The sequence below is a fragment of the Piliocolobus tephrosceles genome, chromosome 9, assembly GCF_002776525.5.
Source record: "Piliocolobus tephrosceles isolate RC106 chromosome 9, ASM277652v3, whole genome shotgun sequence".
NCBI classification, from domain to species: domain Eukaryota; kingdom Metazoa; phylum Chordata; class Mammalia; order Primates; family Cercopithecidae; genus Piliocolobus; species Piliocolobus tephrosceles.
Window position 1 is genome coordinate 10,625,953 of NC_045442.1, and position 17,782 is coordinate 10,643,734.

A 17,782-nucleotide genomic window follows, 5' to 3' on the forward strand; every position below is an offset into this window, starting at 1 on the left:
CAATTTGCATGACACTCCCGCGGCTATTCTCTCGATGCAGCGCCCTTCCCACCCCCTGCGCGGCCGCAGGTGTCAGGGCGAGGAAGTCCGTGGGCGGCCCCGCCGCGCGTTACGGTTCCATTCAGAGCAAGCGCCGCGTGCTAGCCGGTGATCCAGCCACACGCTGAACCAATGCAAACTATTAACAACAAAAGAGTGTAGGGAAGCGCCTTTGCCTCCCTCGCCTTCCTTGCCTGGTACCGGTTCTCGGATCTCTCCTGAGCCGAAGTACTGCCTCACCGCCCCCAGTTTCCTCTCCGCGTGGCACACATAACTCCGCCACCCGCCGGGTAGCTGGGCGCAGCGACAAGCTCGTAGCGCCAAACTCGCGGCTAGCAAAGTGGAGGCTTTACCAGGTACAAGCAGCGCCATCGCCTGCTTTATACCCCTGGAGAGGAAGTGCGCGGCACAGGGGACGTCGTAGCGTGACCTGCTGTGGCCAAGCTCAAGGCGAGCCCAGTGCTGGGAATATGCCGCTGAGCACCCGGCTCGCTCGTTCCCGGAAAGCAATCACTTAAGTGGCGAGGCCTGCCTCCCTGTCTTTGTCTTTCTCCGCGCGGGCTCAGGAGCTGGAGTCCAGCCGCAGTGCACCCCAGCCGGCGCGACGATTCTGGGCGAAGGAGGGAGAGTGGGCGGGCAGCTCCAGCCACGTGCAGTCTGGGCGGTGCCAAGGTCCCGACCTTTAACCCCTGACCCCAGTCCCACCCTCCACGTGGCGCGAGCCAGACTTCTGCAGAGAGATGCATGCAAGTCTTTCCACCGAAAAACCTGAAAACCTTCCGTGCGTTATTATGCCGGGCAATTAATCCCACCAAAGTTAGCGAAGATGTTTAAAATGTTTTATTTTTTTCTCTTTAAAAATATTTACAGATCTGAACTCTCCCCTTTTCGTCTCTACCCATCCTCGGGATGAGGGAAACGAAAAGAAGCAATTAGGTAATTGTCCAAAGCCTCTGAAGACCTGGCTTGGCCGAGCGTGTATGCATGTACATATATACAGGTGTATATATGGGGGAGGAGTGTACCTGGTTTTGTAGGTGTTTGCCTGATTTTTTTTCCTACGAACCAGAGCCTGTCTGGCCAAAACTCCCTTTCCCACCACCACCCGAGAACATCCCACTCCGAATGGTTTTCAAAGCGTACTGGTTGGGTCTAGGTAGAAAGCAGGCTCTCTTACTTAGGGAATGCCGATAAATACCCGAAACAATCAAAACAAAAAGTAGGGCAGAGGCCATAAATAAGAGCTAATGAATACACATGGTGTATTTCTTCATATTTCTGGAAACACGCCGCCTTGCTCCGGAGCCCTGCTTACAGTGCAGTCCGCGCCCGGCTCTGCGGGCAGCTGGAGGCGGCCCGGGTCGCAGGCTGGCGGCGCGGGGAGGCGGGCGGGTCAGTAGTCGAGCTTGTTGTAGAGGTTGTAGAGAGGTAAGGCCGAGAGGTTGCTGCCCGGGTAGTAGAGCGGCGCGGGAAAGGCGAGCGAGCGCGGCACCGGCACGCGCAGCAGCGAGCTGTCCCGGAACACCAGCGGCATGCCCACCAGAGTCTGAGCCGACGCGTGCGCCATGTTGGCCGCCTCCAGCTCTGCCGAGAGCTGCCGCTTCCACTTGTTGCGGCGGTTCTGGAACCAAGTCTTGACCTGGGTCTCCGTGAGCTGCAGGCTGGAGGCGAGGCAGGCGCGCTCCGAGCTGCTCAGGTAGCGCTTCATGTCGAAGGTGGACTCGAGCTGGTACACCTGGCTGCGCGAGAAGACTGTGCGCGTCTTCTTCTTGGCCGCGCCAGCCTGCCGCTCAGCGCCGCCGTCCCGCGGCCGCTCGGACCCCGGCGAGGGCGAGGCCGCGGGCAGGAGCCTCTCTTTCTCTTCTTTAAAGTCCGAGTGCGAAGGAGAGAGGAAAGGCGTGCGCTCCAAGCCGCCCGGGCCCGAGCCTCCGCTGCCCTTGGGGGTACCTGAGAAGCGAGAGCAGACAGGAAGGCCATGGAGTTGGTTGGGGAGCCTTGGAGACCGCCAGCTCTCCCTGGGACCATGCAGTTGGCAAGCGCCTGCCGCCTTGGTCCCACCTTACCAATCCCCTCCTCTTATCCCTCACTGGCTCCCCAAACCCAGCACCCCGTCCCTTAAAAGCGACAAGAGAAGGATCCAGCTAGTTGGAGTATGGGGTCTCTGTGCTCCCACCTTTATGAACGGGCCAGGGGCAACAGGGAGAGGAGGTCTAGAGGGGGAAACGTTAACATGGTTTTAAAAGGCGAATTTGCCTTGTAGCAACTGAGCTGGAAGAGTTCCTCGAGCTTTATAGGGTGGCATCATTTCACAGGCCATTTGTTTGGAAATCACGCTAAGGACTAACGCAGGGCTCCCCTTCGTCAAATGTTGTAAAGAGGAGCCGTCTCTGAAACGCACCATTGTCAATCATCTTGGAGTGCTAATCATTCCAAGGAGGAGAGAGAGAGAGAAAGGCAGAGATACGGAGCGAGTGAGGAAGACGCAGAAAGAGATTACGGTAGAGACAGGCTGCCCAGACCTGACTTGCAGATCTCCACCTCGTGTCCGGAAAGAAAGCACCAGATGTGCAAAGTGATTGAGGACAGCCGGGCGTACGGCAGGCTGCGTGTCCCTCTCGCTGTGGTCCACTCTCTTTAACAACTCAACCTTCCCCAAGAAGCCCGAGCCCACACTGGTTTGCGTTCGCCTCCTCCCGAGGGCCTACCGGGCGGAGGAGGCACCACAGTGCGCGCCCCTTTCCTCGCGGTCCCGAACCCCAGGCTGCCGCAGCTCTGGCCAGAGGGGGCCAGGCGCGGGAGTCTTGGCGGGGCTCTCAGCCTCCCTCCCCTCGCGCTTGCTGGCTGCCACACTGGCGACGTGCGATCCTTACCCAGGCAAGGAAAAGGGATGGGGGGATGGTGCTTGGGGCCCTGCTCCTTGGGGCCGTGCGGATCTGGGCAGAAGCAGGCGGGCGCCTTCCAGCCGTCGTCCGGCTCCTCCTCCTCCGAGGACACGGATAGGCTGCGCTTCCTTGCTGGCCAGACGACGGGCTCCCGCGGTGCCTCCGAGGGGCCCCCGCCCAGGATGGACTGGATGGTGAAGCTGGAGACGCCACTGGCCGCCGGACAACCCTTGCCCGCATCTTCTTTGCTGCCCATCCTGGGTTCATAAGAAATTGGAGGAAACCAAGAACTCCTTTTAGAGACGATCTGGGTGATCTGGGTGGAAGGTGGTGCAGCAGGCAGGCAGCAGGGAGGGGCGGGGAGGGAATCTAGGGGGAGGGGGCGCCGAGGCTGGTGAGGCGTCCCTTCCGCGCGAGGGACGCGCGGGCACCGGACGGCTGCGCGGGGGTTCCTGCCCGCCCGGCTCTGGGTGCGCCCGCCCAGCCCCGGTGCAAATGCCCCTTCCTCGCCCGCCAGCTCGCCGGGTCTCCGGCGGCGCGGAGGCGGCGCGGCCTCATTTGCATAGAGGTTACCCGAACGCGGCCAATCGCAGCGCCGCCGAGAGGCCCCGGAAAATTTCAAAACGCTCCGGCCAGGCATACAGCGCCGGTGCGCCCCCAGAGCGCGCCGAGGGCCGGGCGGGCATCAGCGGCATCTAACCAGGGGTAGCCAGGGCTGAAAGCAGCGTAGATTCTAGCCCGAGTTGCTGACGGCTGCGGCGACTCCGACCCGTTGGATCCCTTGGACCCCTCTCTCCAGAGTCAGGGGCGGTGCGGGACTCGGAGCTGGAGTGGCTCGACACCTCCGCAGGCGACGTGTCTCCGCGGCTCCCAGGGGCTTATACAGGCTGCTCCACGATCCTCCCCCAGCCCTCCACCCCTTCTAGCCCCAGTGGGCGGGCCGAGCCGGCACTCCCGGGACCGTGGCGCCCTGCGTGGGGGTGAGGTGGGTTAGGAGCAGGTGTCTCCAGGAGGACGCTCATTCTCTCCAGCATGGCCAGTAGCCCTTGGAGCAGACAGTCCCCTTCCCCTTCTGTAGATCTCATCCCTGTCACAGGTCCTACGGAACTACAGGATCTTTTGTGGGAGGGAAGAAGTCCTAAGACCTCTAGTTGAGATCTGGGTTCAAATCCCGGCATAACTATTTACACACTGAGTGAACTTGCACAACTCTGATACCGATTAAAGCCTCTCTGCCCTCGTAGTCGAAAATAACTTTTCGGATTGCCTCAGGTAGGGATGGAAAGCCTCGAAGCACTAGCATCGCATAGTAGGTACTCCATAAACCTGGCGGGGTAGCCCACAGCCCGCCTGTGTTTTAAGGGAATCTGTGTTTTTGTTTTTGTTTTGTAAATATTGAAGGTTTCGGAACGGCTGCAGAAATAGATGCTTTGCTCCCAGGAAGAAGAGAAGGAGCTGGTAACAGGACTCAGTTTTAGAATTGGGCAGCGTCGATTCAAATCTCGGCTGGGTGATCTTGGGGAAGATACTTGGAAATTCTGAGCCTTGATTTCTTTATTCCTAAAATTGGAGGAAGCAGTGCCTCCCTCGCAGAGGCTGTTGTAAGGTCAAACTACCCAGCACCGAGCCTGGCACACCGTGGGGCCCAGTAAATAGTGATTCTCTTTATGTTCCCATAGCCCCCTTCTGTGCCCTGGCTCTCGCCCCTTTAATTCCTAGACCAGCTGTTACCTGAGCTAGAATTAGCCCAGCCAAGCGAAGCGGTTTGGGGCCACAGTCCTCTGCACAAGCTTCCTGGAAAATGAAGTGAGGCAAGGCCCGAAGTGCTCAGGCAACCCCACCCCTCAAGCTGTGGCCTCCAGACCCCTTGACCAAGAGATTCCGGGAACCCTGTCTTTAGGGGGCCCCCCAAGTGCAGCCAAGGGTGAGTGGAGACTCTGGAATCAGTCCCCACAAATGTCCAGAAGCTGCACCATGACGGTGCAGTTCCTTCCTCGCCCGCGCCGCGCCCGGGTTATTAAGTAAAGCGCTTATAATATCATTAGCCGCGGTGAGTTACCGACTGCGGCCCTGCCCGTGGCAGAACTCTCCCTACTTAACTCCTCGAAGGGCTCGTTAATGGGCTAATTGATTAGGAGTCGGCCGTGCAGCCGGGGCAGGAGCAGGCGAGGGGGCGGAGGCCAGGGGTTGCGCGCCGCGGCCCAGGAGGCCAGCGAGGGGCAGGTGCCGGCCTCCGTTACCGCATTAACCTCTTCAGGGCTCGGCGGCAGGGTCGAGACACATTACAAATGGTCAGCTTTAATCATGGTGTCAGCTCATTAACCCGGAAGGACCTGGCGCTGAAATACAATTTGTGCGTTCTCCTCTGCGCCGCGGCGGCGCAGGCTCCCGGGCCACGCCACGTCGCAGCGGGTCCCGCGTGCTCCCGCGCTGTTGGGGGGTACACGAGGGGTTCAGGGAAAGAATCGTCCGATTCTCACTAGCCATCCGCTTCCCGCGGACATCCTAAGCTGGGGTCTACCTCCGGAGCCAGGGTCAAGGCACCCCGAGGGGAACTCCAACTCGGGGAGCAGTGCCAGCCACCCCGCTGGGGAAGAAAGCTGGGGGCAGGTAGGGGGAGTTGGTCGAACCTTCCTGAACTGTAAATACTTCGTGCCGGGAACATGCTGGGAATTCCCCATCATTCTTCACTTTAATCCTGATGGCAAACAAGTGACACAGATCTATTCACTCAATGTACAGGCCAGGAAACTGAGGTTCAAGAAAACAAGAGACTAGCCCAGGCAGAGAAAGCAAGATTCGTGCTCAAGGTTGTTCCACTGCCAATACATCGCACTTGGGAGGAGGGAGAGAGGAGCAGAAACTGGTATTGAGCTTGGAGCATGGCTGCAGGGGAGGCTGTGAGGATCCCGCTGACTCGGGATGGCGGGGGCGGGTATATGGCTGAGGCCAGAGCCCAAGGAGTGATCTCTGTCAAGGCAAAGGACCTCGAGGTGGGCCTCAGAAAAGCAGCTCCCAGGCCCTGAAACAGTGAGAGACTAGGGAATCGACCCTTGCAAGGAGCCTGGCTTGCGGACTCTAAACAAGGAAGTTATGAAGCCTTGTGTCCCTATCTCTCCTCCACCTAGGGATAGTTTGGGAAGTCAAAAAGATCCATCTTGCCTTGTATTTCCTCTGCCTCGTCCCTTTAATCGCTTCGAGGGTCTAATCTTCACCAAGGCACTTCCTCTGCTGCCACATCCGGCAAAGGACTCATTAATTCGCATGAAGGCACTTGCATAAACGCCTATGGACGCTCACACATTCATTCAGCAAACGTTCATTGAGCTCCTACTAGTGTGTACACGTCACACCCACACTGCACTTAACCAGGGAAGAGATGGTGGTGGTCACAGGGCTGGGGCAAGGAAGGCTGTGGTGGAGACCCAACTCTGCAGCCTGACTGACTGCAGCTCCCCTGAGTTCTTCTGGATTGATCGCCCGAGGGACCTCCCGCCCCTCCAGCGTCTACAGCCGTCACACCGCAAGGACCGGAGGGACAAGAAGCAACCTTGCTTGCCACCCCCTTCTAGCATACGGGGATCTTCACCTGGAGCACGGAGGCCCAGACGCCCTCTCCTGGGCCCATTGTAGCTGCAAAACTCACTCCCAGGAACACTCAGTTCCTGGAACCACCACCCACAGACACCTCATGTCTCTCCCCTAACGAGTGGCAATCCTTCAATTCAGTACTATTGCACACCCCGCCCACCCCCCTAGCCTTGGGATAGCTCCGCCCAATCCTACTCATTTTAATACCCACACCTTGGAGGATGGCCCCTCTGCATCTCTGGGATCGACCCCCTGTCTCGGTCTCCTAGGAATGAGGCATAACCAGGTTCCAAGGAATGATAAACTTTCTGAGACTGAAAGACCGCTTAAAGTTTAGGTCCCGAGATTATGCCACTGCTCAATATTAAAGCGGCCCAGAGCAAACTTGCCGAGGAGCCTAATAAAAATTGATCCTCTCTGCTCTGCGGCAGTTGGGAAATAGGCTGGCTGAGCCTGGTAATAGTAGAAGAAGGCTCCCTCCGAAATGACAGATGAAGTCATAAACAAGTTTGATCTTGGAATCAAGCTTCGATAAATATTAAACACAGTCTGCCCCCCCACGCGAGTGGATTATGATATATGGCGCGTCCAAACTTTAAAATAAGGAAATACCAGAGAAAATGATCTCAATAAATTTTCTAAGTATAAACGTTGATTATGTTTCGATTTTCATTCAAGGGCCTCTGCTGTTCGTTCTTTGGTGCAAATGACATCTCACAATAGGCTTTTGGGGAAAAGGGCTCCCTATTTGAAAAAGAGAGCCCCAGAGGTGTACAATTTATGTAATCTGCGGCTGGAAAATGAATTGTGTAATTTATTGGAAAACAGAAAGTCATGAAGATTGGATCAGCATAGCCGAGTCCCGACACTCCCCCCCACCCCCACATCCATCAAGTTCCAATTAACAGCCTAACCAGAGAGCTTTAATGGGTTTCCAATCTAGTGGCCTGATAGACTCATCAATTCCTCTGGGAGAAATTAAGAAAATCGACCGCCCCTTGGCGACGCAGTGTCATTCCTTTCTGCAACTATATGTCAAATTAAAAACACAATTAAAATTTAAACTGTTTCAATCAAAGGGTGCCCTGCAACCTATGTTTCACTTAATAGAACTTTGATGAAAATCTGATGCGTGCACTCCATCACCAAGGGGGGCGAGGGCGGTGAAGGAGCTCACGAAAGAAGGGGATTCTTTATATTTCTTTAAGACATTAGCGCTTGGGTGAGGCACACCAGGTGACTCCACCTCACCGCTCCTGCCTCAGCGATAGGCGCAACGCGCTCTCTCGCTGGCTCTATACCTCTCCCAGGCCTAAACCCAAAGGGATCCTTTTGGAACCCGGCAACTCAGACTTTGGGAAGTTTCCCCCGGAGATGCATCGCCGGGAGCAGCAGCCAAGGAAGAGATCTGGGCTAGTACAACTCGTGCGCACCTCCAGAGGACTCTCGGAGGAGGCGCGCTGCAGTCTCCAGCTATCCCTTCCCTCGGGTCTCCGGAACTGCCCCGTCGCTCAAGTGATAGATACCCTTAGGGGTCCTGGAGATGGAAGGGTGGGGAGGAATCCCAGGCGTAAACATGGGCCCCAGTGAGGACGAGGGTGGTGTTTCTATCCAGGACCGGATTACCCTCCTCAGCCTACGCTCCCCACCTCGTGCACCTTCAGGGTACTCCGCGGGAGAGACACAGCGGGGACAAGTGCAGCCCAAATCTCAACCCCAGACCCGGATCGGCGGCACCTGGCAGGGCTCAAAAGTACATCCTGCCTAGTTGTCCTCGTGGCTCTTTCCTTTCTTCCGCCATCCTTCCCCCACCCCCCAGCCCCCAATAGTTTTCAGGTCAAAAGGTCAACACCATCCACCCTGCACACCGGCCGTGCACACTTCCAGAGTCCTGGGCCCAGAGGCAAGGGATCACTCACATCTCAAAGCCCGGGTTAGGGGGTGGGAGTCAGCGAGAGGGCGGGGAGCCAAGAGTGGGAGCCCTGTGGAGGGCTCCTGCGGGGCCACATGTATATGCGGGGGCGGGTGTTGTCCTCTGGGTGTGCCCGGCTGCGCTTTGGACCCCAAGCAGGGGTTTCTATGAGGTTCCTGGTTCTTCCACCCTGACCCCATCGCGCGCACCCCGGTAGACAGGTCTTCTTAACCGCTTTGCGGAGTCTACATTTGGACCACTAAGCGGAAGACGCCCCCTGGCTGGGTCACTGAGCCGCGGGAAGTGGACGACCCGAATAAACTGGGCAAAATGGAATCGTGGAGGGCAGGGTAGCGCTCAGCAGAAGCTCAAGCCCCACGGGGACTCTCAAGGGTCAAGGGGAGTCCAGGTGCCCTGCGGGCGCAAGGGGGTGAAAGCAGCAGCGTGTGGCCCTTGCCCAGGCGGTTGGACAACGCGAGGCCTCTTCAAAGCGCTTGCAGGAAGCAGCCGGCAGCACCGCCCTCCCGCCCTCAAGCCTCCGACCCTGGTCCCCATCTCGCAGGCCCCAGTCCTAGCTGACCCAGCGTTCTGCCGCAGAAGGGAAAGCAGATCCCACTGATCTTTTCCCCTGCTCCCTTTCTCCCAACTCTACCTCCAGCCTCTCACACAAGGAGAGCGCACGCACTGGGGTTCTCACCGCGTGGCCTCTGGCTCTGCGACGCCAGGAACCTGTTGAGGGGGCGTCGCGGCTCAGAATGAGCGCCCGGTGGTGGGGGGGGGGCAGTTTATATCTGTCTTGCTGTTGTTTGATGTACACACACCTACTCTATTTACTACCAAATAAAAGAAATACATCTGTGTTGCCAACAGAAACAGTTCGCATGCTGGCTCTGTGGTCTCCCAGGGTCCAGAGGCCTCGGGGGTGCTCAGAGCGGCAGAGCCTGGCACTGTAAAGAGGCGGACACTGAGTAGGATCCCAGCCTACAAGAACATGGGGGTCTGCAGTGGGATGGTGGCAGGCTTCGCTAGTTTATCCCAGATGGCTTTTGAGGAGGGATTTCGAGGCATTCCAGTCCAAAGGATGTTCATTCAGGCTTCCTGCAGCAGAGGTGGGAGCGCCACCTCACTCTGCCCAATCCTTTCCCAGGATTCTTCCCAGCTTGCCTAAGCCTAAGGCCATCGGAGAAAAGGGTCACTTCGAACAAGGTGTGTGTGATTACGTCTGTGCCCCAGCAATGGTGGTGATGCCAAACACACTTGTATGCTAGGAACCCATGGAACTGGTGTTAGGAAGTCTACAGTGTGTGGATGTGTATGTGAGTGTTTATATCAAATGTGAGTGTATCCTGTGTGTTGTTTCCATGTGTGTCTCTTTGGGTGGTGCAGAAAGGATTTAGCCTGGAAGCTGAAGTCATTTGCATTGACTTGAAGATTAATTGGGGTGCAGATGGGGAGGAAGAATCTAAAGCTAGGGTTGGCAGAGAGAAACTGGGCTCCACAGTCTGAAGGAGGGGTGAAAAGACAAAATTGAGAGTGCCAGTTCTGTGTCCTAGGAAAGAGGACATGGGATGCCCTGTCTTCCCCTAGGGAATGTCCAGGAGGAATTTTGTGTAGGCACCTTCACTTTTCCCAAAAAGGGCCCCTTTTGGTGAGTGGTGCCAGCAGCTCCCAGCAATCTTTGCAGAGGCAGCAGGGAGGGGGGCATTCTGGGTGGAGGAAGAAGACGGCCAGCTCTGGAAATGTGACAGCCCCACTAAGTGCCTTCTTGGCTTCTCCTGGCTTGAAAATCACAGAAAAACTTGCAGTTGAGCTTAGGATGCTTTGTGTAGAGTGACTTCTGTGCTCCACAACCCCACACCCTGGCTCAACCCCCTCTCTTGCCTTGGAATAAATACGGTGACCCCTGACAGGAGGGAAGGGGACATTTCCCACCTGGACCAGCTTCTAGGCTCACACAGCCACCAGTCCCCAGGCCAAGTTGGCACCACCTCCCTCCCCCAGGGCACACATCACTGTTTGGGGGAGAAATGCTCAGGGGTCCATGGCAGTGGGGCTCCCCAACAGGAGGAAAAGGGAGGCTGTAGGAGCAGGACAAAGGATAAACTGTGCTTGTGGAGAACCAGTTATTTCCCGACTTTGTAAAGACCTGGTCAGTCAAGAACCGTTTTCTAGAATCCAAACACAAATAAAGAAGCATTTTCTTTGCCTTTGATAACATCGTGTTCTGGCTGTAAAAATCTAAGAACGTGTTTGCTATTGCAACATTATTTTTAATGAGCTGTTATTGGCCTGTCCTGCGGTTGGTATTGCCAACAGTAAAAGGCATCACCATGTTTGTAGGTAACACAAGGAACAACATATTTTGACCCGAATTTCTGTTTATTTTTCATTTATGACACATGCCCTCGTTTTTATTCCAAACCAGAGGGAAATAAAGAGAGATCTATCTTCACTGGGGTCCAGGCTAAAATTTTGCCATAAATACGCATGTCGGTTTATTTGGAGGGCAGTTTTCCATTAACAGAAAACTATACTGGACGTTTCAGCCACAGTAGAATCAATTGTGTCGATTGAATTTGAGGAACCTAGCAACGCACTGCGAGAGGAAAGGCAGGCGTGCAGGCGCTCCCCAGCGGTCGCGCCCTATGGCTGCTCTCTGGAATCTTTTCAGCCTCTCGGTTCCTCATCTTCCCCTTTCGGCTTCCCAGCTTCAAAGGTGCCCCGCCAGGAGTCATACGTGCAGACCTCAGCTTAAAGGCAGGCGGCCACACCCGACCAGCGAGTGTCGCCCAGGCACCTGCTTCTGTCGGGCGGACCCACCCTTCCAGGCGGTTCCGGCGCGCTGTGCCTCCGCAGGCTGCTCACCAAGAGCGCGGCGGCCTGGAGCCCAGTAGCACGCGGGCGTGGTGAGCGCTACGCTTCCCGGCGTCAGCCAGGACAGGGTCGGGGATCTAGAGATGCCGCCCAGAAGGTGTCGGGCTCCGGGGGAAAGAGAAGAGCCTGGCACGAAAGAGACAAGGTCTTCTCTGTTGCAGCTGCCGCAGCTAGGTAGCCTCTGTGCCCTCACATTTGGCACATCAAGACCGCGCCCATGCTGTAGCCGCCCCGGGAATCTCAGCTCCGCAAGCCCTGCGGAAGTTCCCCTCTGCTGAAAGTGGGAGCAAGTCCCAAGAGCTGGCTGTCCCTGGAGTTGTCCTCTTGTGGCCCAGCCTCTCCTAGCCTGACTTGCAATCGGCCTTCGGCTGCTGCTAAACTCTGAACTCACTTCCTTCTTCCCTCCAACCAGGGCCCACCAAAGTTAACCAGCTGACGAATGCCCAGGGATGCCCTGTTCAAAAGCTCTCAGCCCCCGAAGGAACCAAGGTTTAAGAACAGAACGCGAGGCTGCAGTTCAGTGTTCGGAAATACCACCTGTCTCTGGTATCTCGCCTCGCGCGCTGTCGCTCTGCTCAATTTCGCAAACTAGATGAGCCTAGGTCCACTCCCCTTCCACCTAGCATTCTTCCCTGCTCGCTGGGCGTTTCAAACCGCGGAAGGTACGGGGAGAGAGTGCCTCTGGTCGCGAACAAAGCCGCCTCTGTCTCCACTGCCTCCCGGATTACAGGGATGTGCGTCCAGGTTGCCCTTAGGGAGCGCAGAGGCAGTCAGCGAGCAAGACAGAAAAGAGTTTTGGAGACACTTGCTCTGAGGAAAATCGTCCATAAGTACACACTCTGGCAACACGAAAAGCTTTTCTTTTTAATTAATTCAATGTCACGACAACATTAGTGTAACAATATTTTGTGGATTTTTTTCCTCTTTTTCTTAAAAAGGGACTCAACCCAGGCAGAGGTGAGGGAGACGATGGGAAACAAACTATCGCAGAACAACAGGTGTAGCCGACAGAAAGAAAACAGATTGGGTGACAGAGCCAGGAGTCCTGCGGAGTAGAGGGTGAACTTTACAAGAAATCTGTACACTTATCAAATAAGTTAAAATTCTTCTAAATTGATTGTCCTTCACTTAAAGCGCTCCAGTATGCCTAACTTACTCCTTTGAGCATCACTACCTAAGCTTGTTTCTTCCTTCCCCTCTTTCCCCTGCCTAATTTTTTCTTTCTAAATGAACGACCACGATTATACAGTGAAAAGGTCTGTTTCCCTCGGTGGAGGAGGAAACAGCTTTCTCAGGAAATTTTGTACAATATTGCACAGGTCAACGTACAACAGTTACTGCAGAACATGGAAAGTAAGAGGAGAGCGGAAAATATACCATATTAAAAATACTGAAATTACTCTCTCAAAACAGGGAACAAAGTAATGATAGTAATACTAATAATAATTTACAAATGAAATTCTCAAAATAAATGCTACTAATAAATAAGACCACTTAGACCAGGCCAGATATAGAGCTGTTTCAATAGTCAGAGTTCTGATTTTTGGCTGTCTTTTCTCTTTAAACACTTAGAGAATTCTTTCATCACAAAGTAAGACCGATGAAGAGGCTAATTGCGACAGATCTCTCCAGAAGAGAAAAGCGGCCTGAGTCAGGATTCTTATGAGAGGCTGCTCATATTCTGAAAATTAAGGTGGATAACTGATTTAGGGGTTGGGAGGAAGAAACACACCCAGAAATCCAGAAATAAAAGTACTACCATATGAATTCTCTCCTCTGGATTCTGAAAACAGTTCTATAGAAAATGAATAAACTAGGCCGGGCGCGGGGCTCACGCCTGTAATCCCAGCACTTTGGGAGGCTGAGGCGGGCGGATCACGAGGTCAGGAGCTCAAGACCAGCCTGGCCAATGTGGTGAAACCCCGTCTCTACTAAAAATACAAAAATTAGCCGGACATGGTGGCACACACCTGCAATCCCAGCTACTCGGGAGGCTGAGACAGGAGAAACACTTGAACCCGGGAGGTGGAGGTTGAAGTGAGCCGAGATCGCGCCACTGCACTCCAGCCTGGGCGACAGATAGAGCAAGATTCCGTCTCGAAACAAACAAAAAAGAATAAACTAGAGGGATTCAGGTTTTGCGCTCATTTTCCTTCTATAAAAATAAAACCAAAAAGCCACAGCGCAACGGAAATTTGGTGGGGAGGGCTGCACATTTTACAAAAACTATCGGCTGAAATATTTGACCCAGAAATTTTGTCTTGTTCCTGCTTTCTCTTAATATAAGCCAAAAACCAAAAATAAGAGGGGAAGCGCCTCCAATCCATTAGGGATGAATTGCACGAAAATGCATTGCAAATACTTACAAAACGCTACCGACTGGGGGAGGGGAAGCCGAGGCTGCGCGCAGAAGCCCCAGTTCCTGAAGGCCGCTGGACGTCTCGGCGCCCTCGGCCCGGCCCAGTCTCCTCCGGGGTCCGGACGAGGAGGCCGGGCGCTCCCTCCCCCACCCCTGTGGGGCTTCAGACTGGCCGTAGCAGCGGCACGGAAGATACCACCGGGTGCGAGTAGTAGACGGGGTGTGGGAAGGTGAGCAGCGGCTGGCTGACTGGCACCGGGGCCCCCGCGGCTGCAGCCGCCGCGCCCTCGGCCGCTGAGTTCTCGTGGTAGAGGATGGGCACCCGCACGATGCGCTGCGCCGCGGCGTGGCTCAGGTTGGCCGCCTCCAGCTCCGCCGCCAGCTGCCGCTTCCACTTGTTGCGGCGGTTCTGGAACCAGATCTTGACCTGCGTCTCGGTGAGGTGCAGTGACGCGGCCAGGCCGGCTCGCTCCGAGCTGCTCAGGTAGCGCTTCATGTCGAAGGTGGACTCGAGCTGGAAGACCTGGCTGCGCGAGAAGACGGTGCGCGTCTTCTTCTTGCGGCACGCCGGCTTCTTCTCTGGACTCTCGGCGCCCTTCTTCCAGTCCTCTGCGCCCGGAGTCGCCGCCGCCGCCCCTACGCCCACCCCGGCTGCGCCTGGCGCCGCTTCGCCTTCCTTCTTGCTTTCCTCGGAGTCGCTCTCCTCCAGAATGATCTCGTCCGGGCTCTTGGAGTCCAGCTCCTTGTGGTCGGGGTCGGCCTTGAGCAGTGGCTCCGGAGAGTCGCGGTCCGTGCCCGAGGCGGGGGAGGAGTCTCGCAGGAGGGCCTTCTCCGAGGCTGGGGAGACAGACAGACGGACGCACACACATGCACACCGACACAGCCTTGAGCGAGGCCCGGCGCCTGGGGACGGCAGGCTCAACCCGAGCCGGCCTCCAGGTCCCGGGCCAATAGGCCTCACCATTCCCGCGGGCCACCTCCTTCCCGGCTGGGCCAGAGAAGGGGCGCCAGGTCCTGGGATCCCCCTCCTCCCGAGGAAAGGCGAGCAGATGGCAGCAGCGCAGCCACCTCCTTCCTTTCCCTCAGCTTCCCCGCCAGGGGCCGGCAGAACGGTTCCCTTTCGGCTTAGGCGCATTGGAATCACCCCCTCCTTCCAGGCAGTGTCCCGAGCCCCGGCCGTCCGAAGCCTCCCTATTCACTCCCGAGGCCACTTTTCCCGGGAAGCTCCGTGCCGCGGGCTCCAATTCCACTTCTTTTCTCACCAAGTGGGATTGGATTCACGGGCAGCGCAACCCAGGGCGTGGGCAAGAGATGCAGGCCAGGGGCCGAAAAAACTGACCAAACAGGATTTGAGGGTGCTGGGGTCCCAGAGCTGCGGAGGGAAGCAGCGCGGGGCTGGGACAGGACGGGCGCGCAGGGGGACAACGAAAGTTCAAAGAGTGGTCGGTACCTTCAGGTCGCGAGAGGTGGCCGCCGGCGGGGGTCAGGGTGTAGGGGTACCACCAAGCTGGGGAGCGCTCCAGGTAGTGCGCGGGCAGGGCAAACCTCTGCGCCGGGATCTCAAAGCGGGGGAAAGCCAGGTCGCCCACCTGCGAGAGCGCGAAGCCCGTGGCGCCCTCCAGGGCCCCCTTGGCCGCTGCGGCGGCTGCAGCGGCGGCGGCGGCGGCAGCCGAGGCCGGCGCGAAGAGCGTCCGTGGGGGCGGCTGCGGCTTAGGGGGCGGCCGGTGGTGGTCTCCGTTGAGCAGGTTCTTGATGGAGAACGGGGACTCCTTGGGAGCGGGTGGTGGGGGCGGCGGCGCCGGGGGCTGTGCGCTGGCGGTGCCGGGAGCGTCCGGCCCGGGTTCCGGCATGGTCCCCTCTCCTCCGGGTCCCCGGGAGGGAGGGAGCGGGACAGGCGGGCGGCGGGGCAAGCAGGCAAGACGCCGGAAATCAGACCATAAACGGAACTCAACTACGGGGCGCAAAGTTGGGGGCCGCCCCCGGCGCAAATCCAATGGCGGGAGGGCGGGGTGAGGACCCAGTCGGGCGGGCTCGCATGGGGGAGGGGTGTGGAGGGGCGGGGAGCGGCCCTGCCGTGGCACCGAGGGATCGAGGCGGCTCGGCTGCGGCTGCGGCTCCCGCAGAGGAGGCAGCAAGAGCAGTCCCCGGCTCGAGGCTGCGTCAATCCGGCGCCGGATGCTAATGATGAAATCAAAATGTCATCCAAGTTAAATGCAGGGAGTATACGGCGATTGGGCGCGTACAATGGCAAATGGGATTAGGCAGGCGAAGGCTCAGCCGAGCCCCGGCGCCGCAGCCGCCTCCGCCACCGCCCCCTCCTCGCCTTCCCTCGGATTTTGGCGCTTTGGCTTCGGGCTATAAGAGCCCGCCTGTTATTGGCTTTATATAGTCCAATTAGGCAGCAAATGAGGACAAGCCTATTAGCACAAAAGGATATTGGCTCCCGCTAAAGAGGCACTCGGAGCGCTCCTGCGAGCGCAGGAGGCGAGCGAGGGACGCGGAGCAGGCGGCGCCCCTGGCCGAAGCGCACTGACAGCCGCGAGCCCGGAGACCGCGCCTGCCGCTCCCCCCTGCGGCGCAGGGACCCGCTTCCCGCCGCCAGGCCTGCGGGAGGGGGGAGGGGCGGACCAGGCCCTCTCGGGTCACCTCCGGGTTATCTGCGCTCGCAGCTGCGGCTCCCCCGCCTCCTGGGGCTGGACAGGGGCCCGCCGCCCCCACGCGGCTGGAGAGCCACGCAGCGCCGGCCCAAGAGGCAGGACGTGACCTCGGCCCGCGAAGAACTCATCACTTGCCTACCCTTTGAGGTCCGGCGACCTCAGTATTTTTCCTAAAGCCTGCTAGGAAGGGCGAGGCCAAGAAGACAGGGATTGGGGTTCCCCACCCATCGTCCAGCCGATAGTAAGGGAATCCGCGTGTAAGTCTCGCACTGCGTCTTCAGACTCAGAAATCCGCGTGGCCTTGGCCTTTAGCCCTGGAAAATCGAAGAGTGAGCCTTCCCCCGGGACCAGGAGTGGGTGTGCCTGTGTGCGTATGAGCGCTGACCCGGCCAAAACCCGCGCGTCACTCGGTGGGGCTGCTGGGGCAACAGCTTCTCGGCACCGACGGCTGCTCTCGGAAGGGCACCCCTCTGCGCTGGCCGCCGGTGTCCAAGGCTCGCGGCTCAACTCAGAATCTGTGACCCAGAAGACAGCACTTTCTCCCAGGAAGTCTCTCCGGCCGGCCGGCGTTTGGAGCTGCCTAACTAACGCTTTAATAGGGGCAAGGTGAACCGAAGGCGCAGCGGCGTAACTTCCTCCGCCGCGGCAAGCAGAGGCATCCGCTGCGCGGCTCGACAGCAGCCAAGTCCTTAGAGAACCACACTGGACCTTTGCAGAACGGCTTAGTGCAAGGACACTCCATTCCATTGGCTTTAGAAACAGCTCCCCGGTTCGCACGAGAAGCCCATGGGGCAGCCATTTAAGACTCTAGATTTAAGCGTCAAATAAATCAGAATTGTTTGTGGGGTCCCGTCCCGAGAGACAGTTTTCTTATCAGAGAAAGGTGACAAACTGGCCTCACCTTCTTCCACCCCGGTGAAGCTCCCGCACACAAGGGCTTTTTGGGATCCCTTTACCTCCCCACCGCTTTCTTTTTCGTTAGATTGAGCCTCGCCTAATTCAAGGCCGCCCTGCATTGGCAGACGTGACCGTGTGGGGTACCCACTTGAGACGTAGATTTTGTTTTTCGGTCCTGGGGCGTCAGACCCTCTCCCACCAAATCTCGACGGGCATATGTAATGTTTCTTTCTGCATTCATCTACAGCAGCGAGCCCCATTTTTGCTTTGGAAATCTGGAAACGTAAATGGCGCTTCCATAAACAATTACTGTTATTACTCCCTTGAGTTTACACAGGGCTTTACTGGAATGCAAAACGCTACACCATCCAAAAATCTGGGTTGGAAAGGATCACTGCCCTGAGACCCCAGCAGGATGGGTCTCATACTTGGATTTTATAAGTGGAAACCCGCGCCCAGAGAGGAGGAAACTGGGCCTAGCTCGCCCAACCGCTGCTGGATACCCAGAGGTCGTTTTTCCCCAACTGCGGAAGTAGCTCGATGCACGTAGGTCTATGAGGGTTGGGTGGGC

At 57.2% G+C, this 17,782-nt stretch overlaps 2 protein-coding genes across 2 annotated transcripts; both read right to left on the reverse strand.

Annotated features, from left to right (window-relative positions):
• Positions 1–864: 864 nt before the first annotated feature.
• HMX2 (H6 family homeobox 2) lies at positions 865–3,428 on the reverse strand. Its single transcript, XM_023224262.2, has 2 exons — positions 2,910–3,428; positions 865–1,986 (listed from the first exon to the last, which is right to left on the reverse strand). The coding sequence occupies exons 1-2, from the start codon at positions 3,175–3,177 to the stop codon at positions 1,433–1,435; spliced, it is 822 nt and encodes a 273-aa protein (XP_023080030.2). The 5' UTR covers positions 3,178–3,428; the 3' UTR covers positions 865–1,432.
• Positions 3,429–12,153: 8,725 nt separating this feature from the next.
• On the reverse strand, positions 12,154–15,582 carry HMX3 (H6 family homeobox 3). The gene is made up of 2 exons (XM_023224263.3): positions 15,108–15,582; positions 12,154–14,494 (listed from the first exon to the last, which is right to left on the reverse strand). Exons 1-2 carry the CDS (start codon positions 15,505–15,507, stop codon positions 13,821–13,823), a joined length of 1,074 nt encoding a protein of 357 aa, XP_023080031.1. The 5' UTR covers positions 15,508–15,582; the 3' UTR covers positions 12,154–13,820.
• Positions 15,583–17,782: the final 2,200 nt, after the last annotated feature.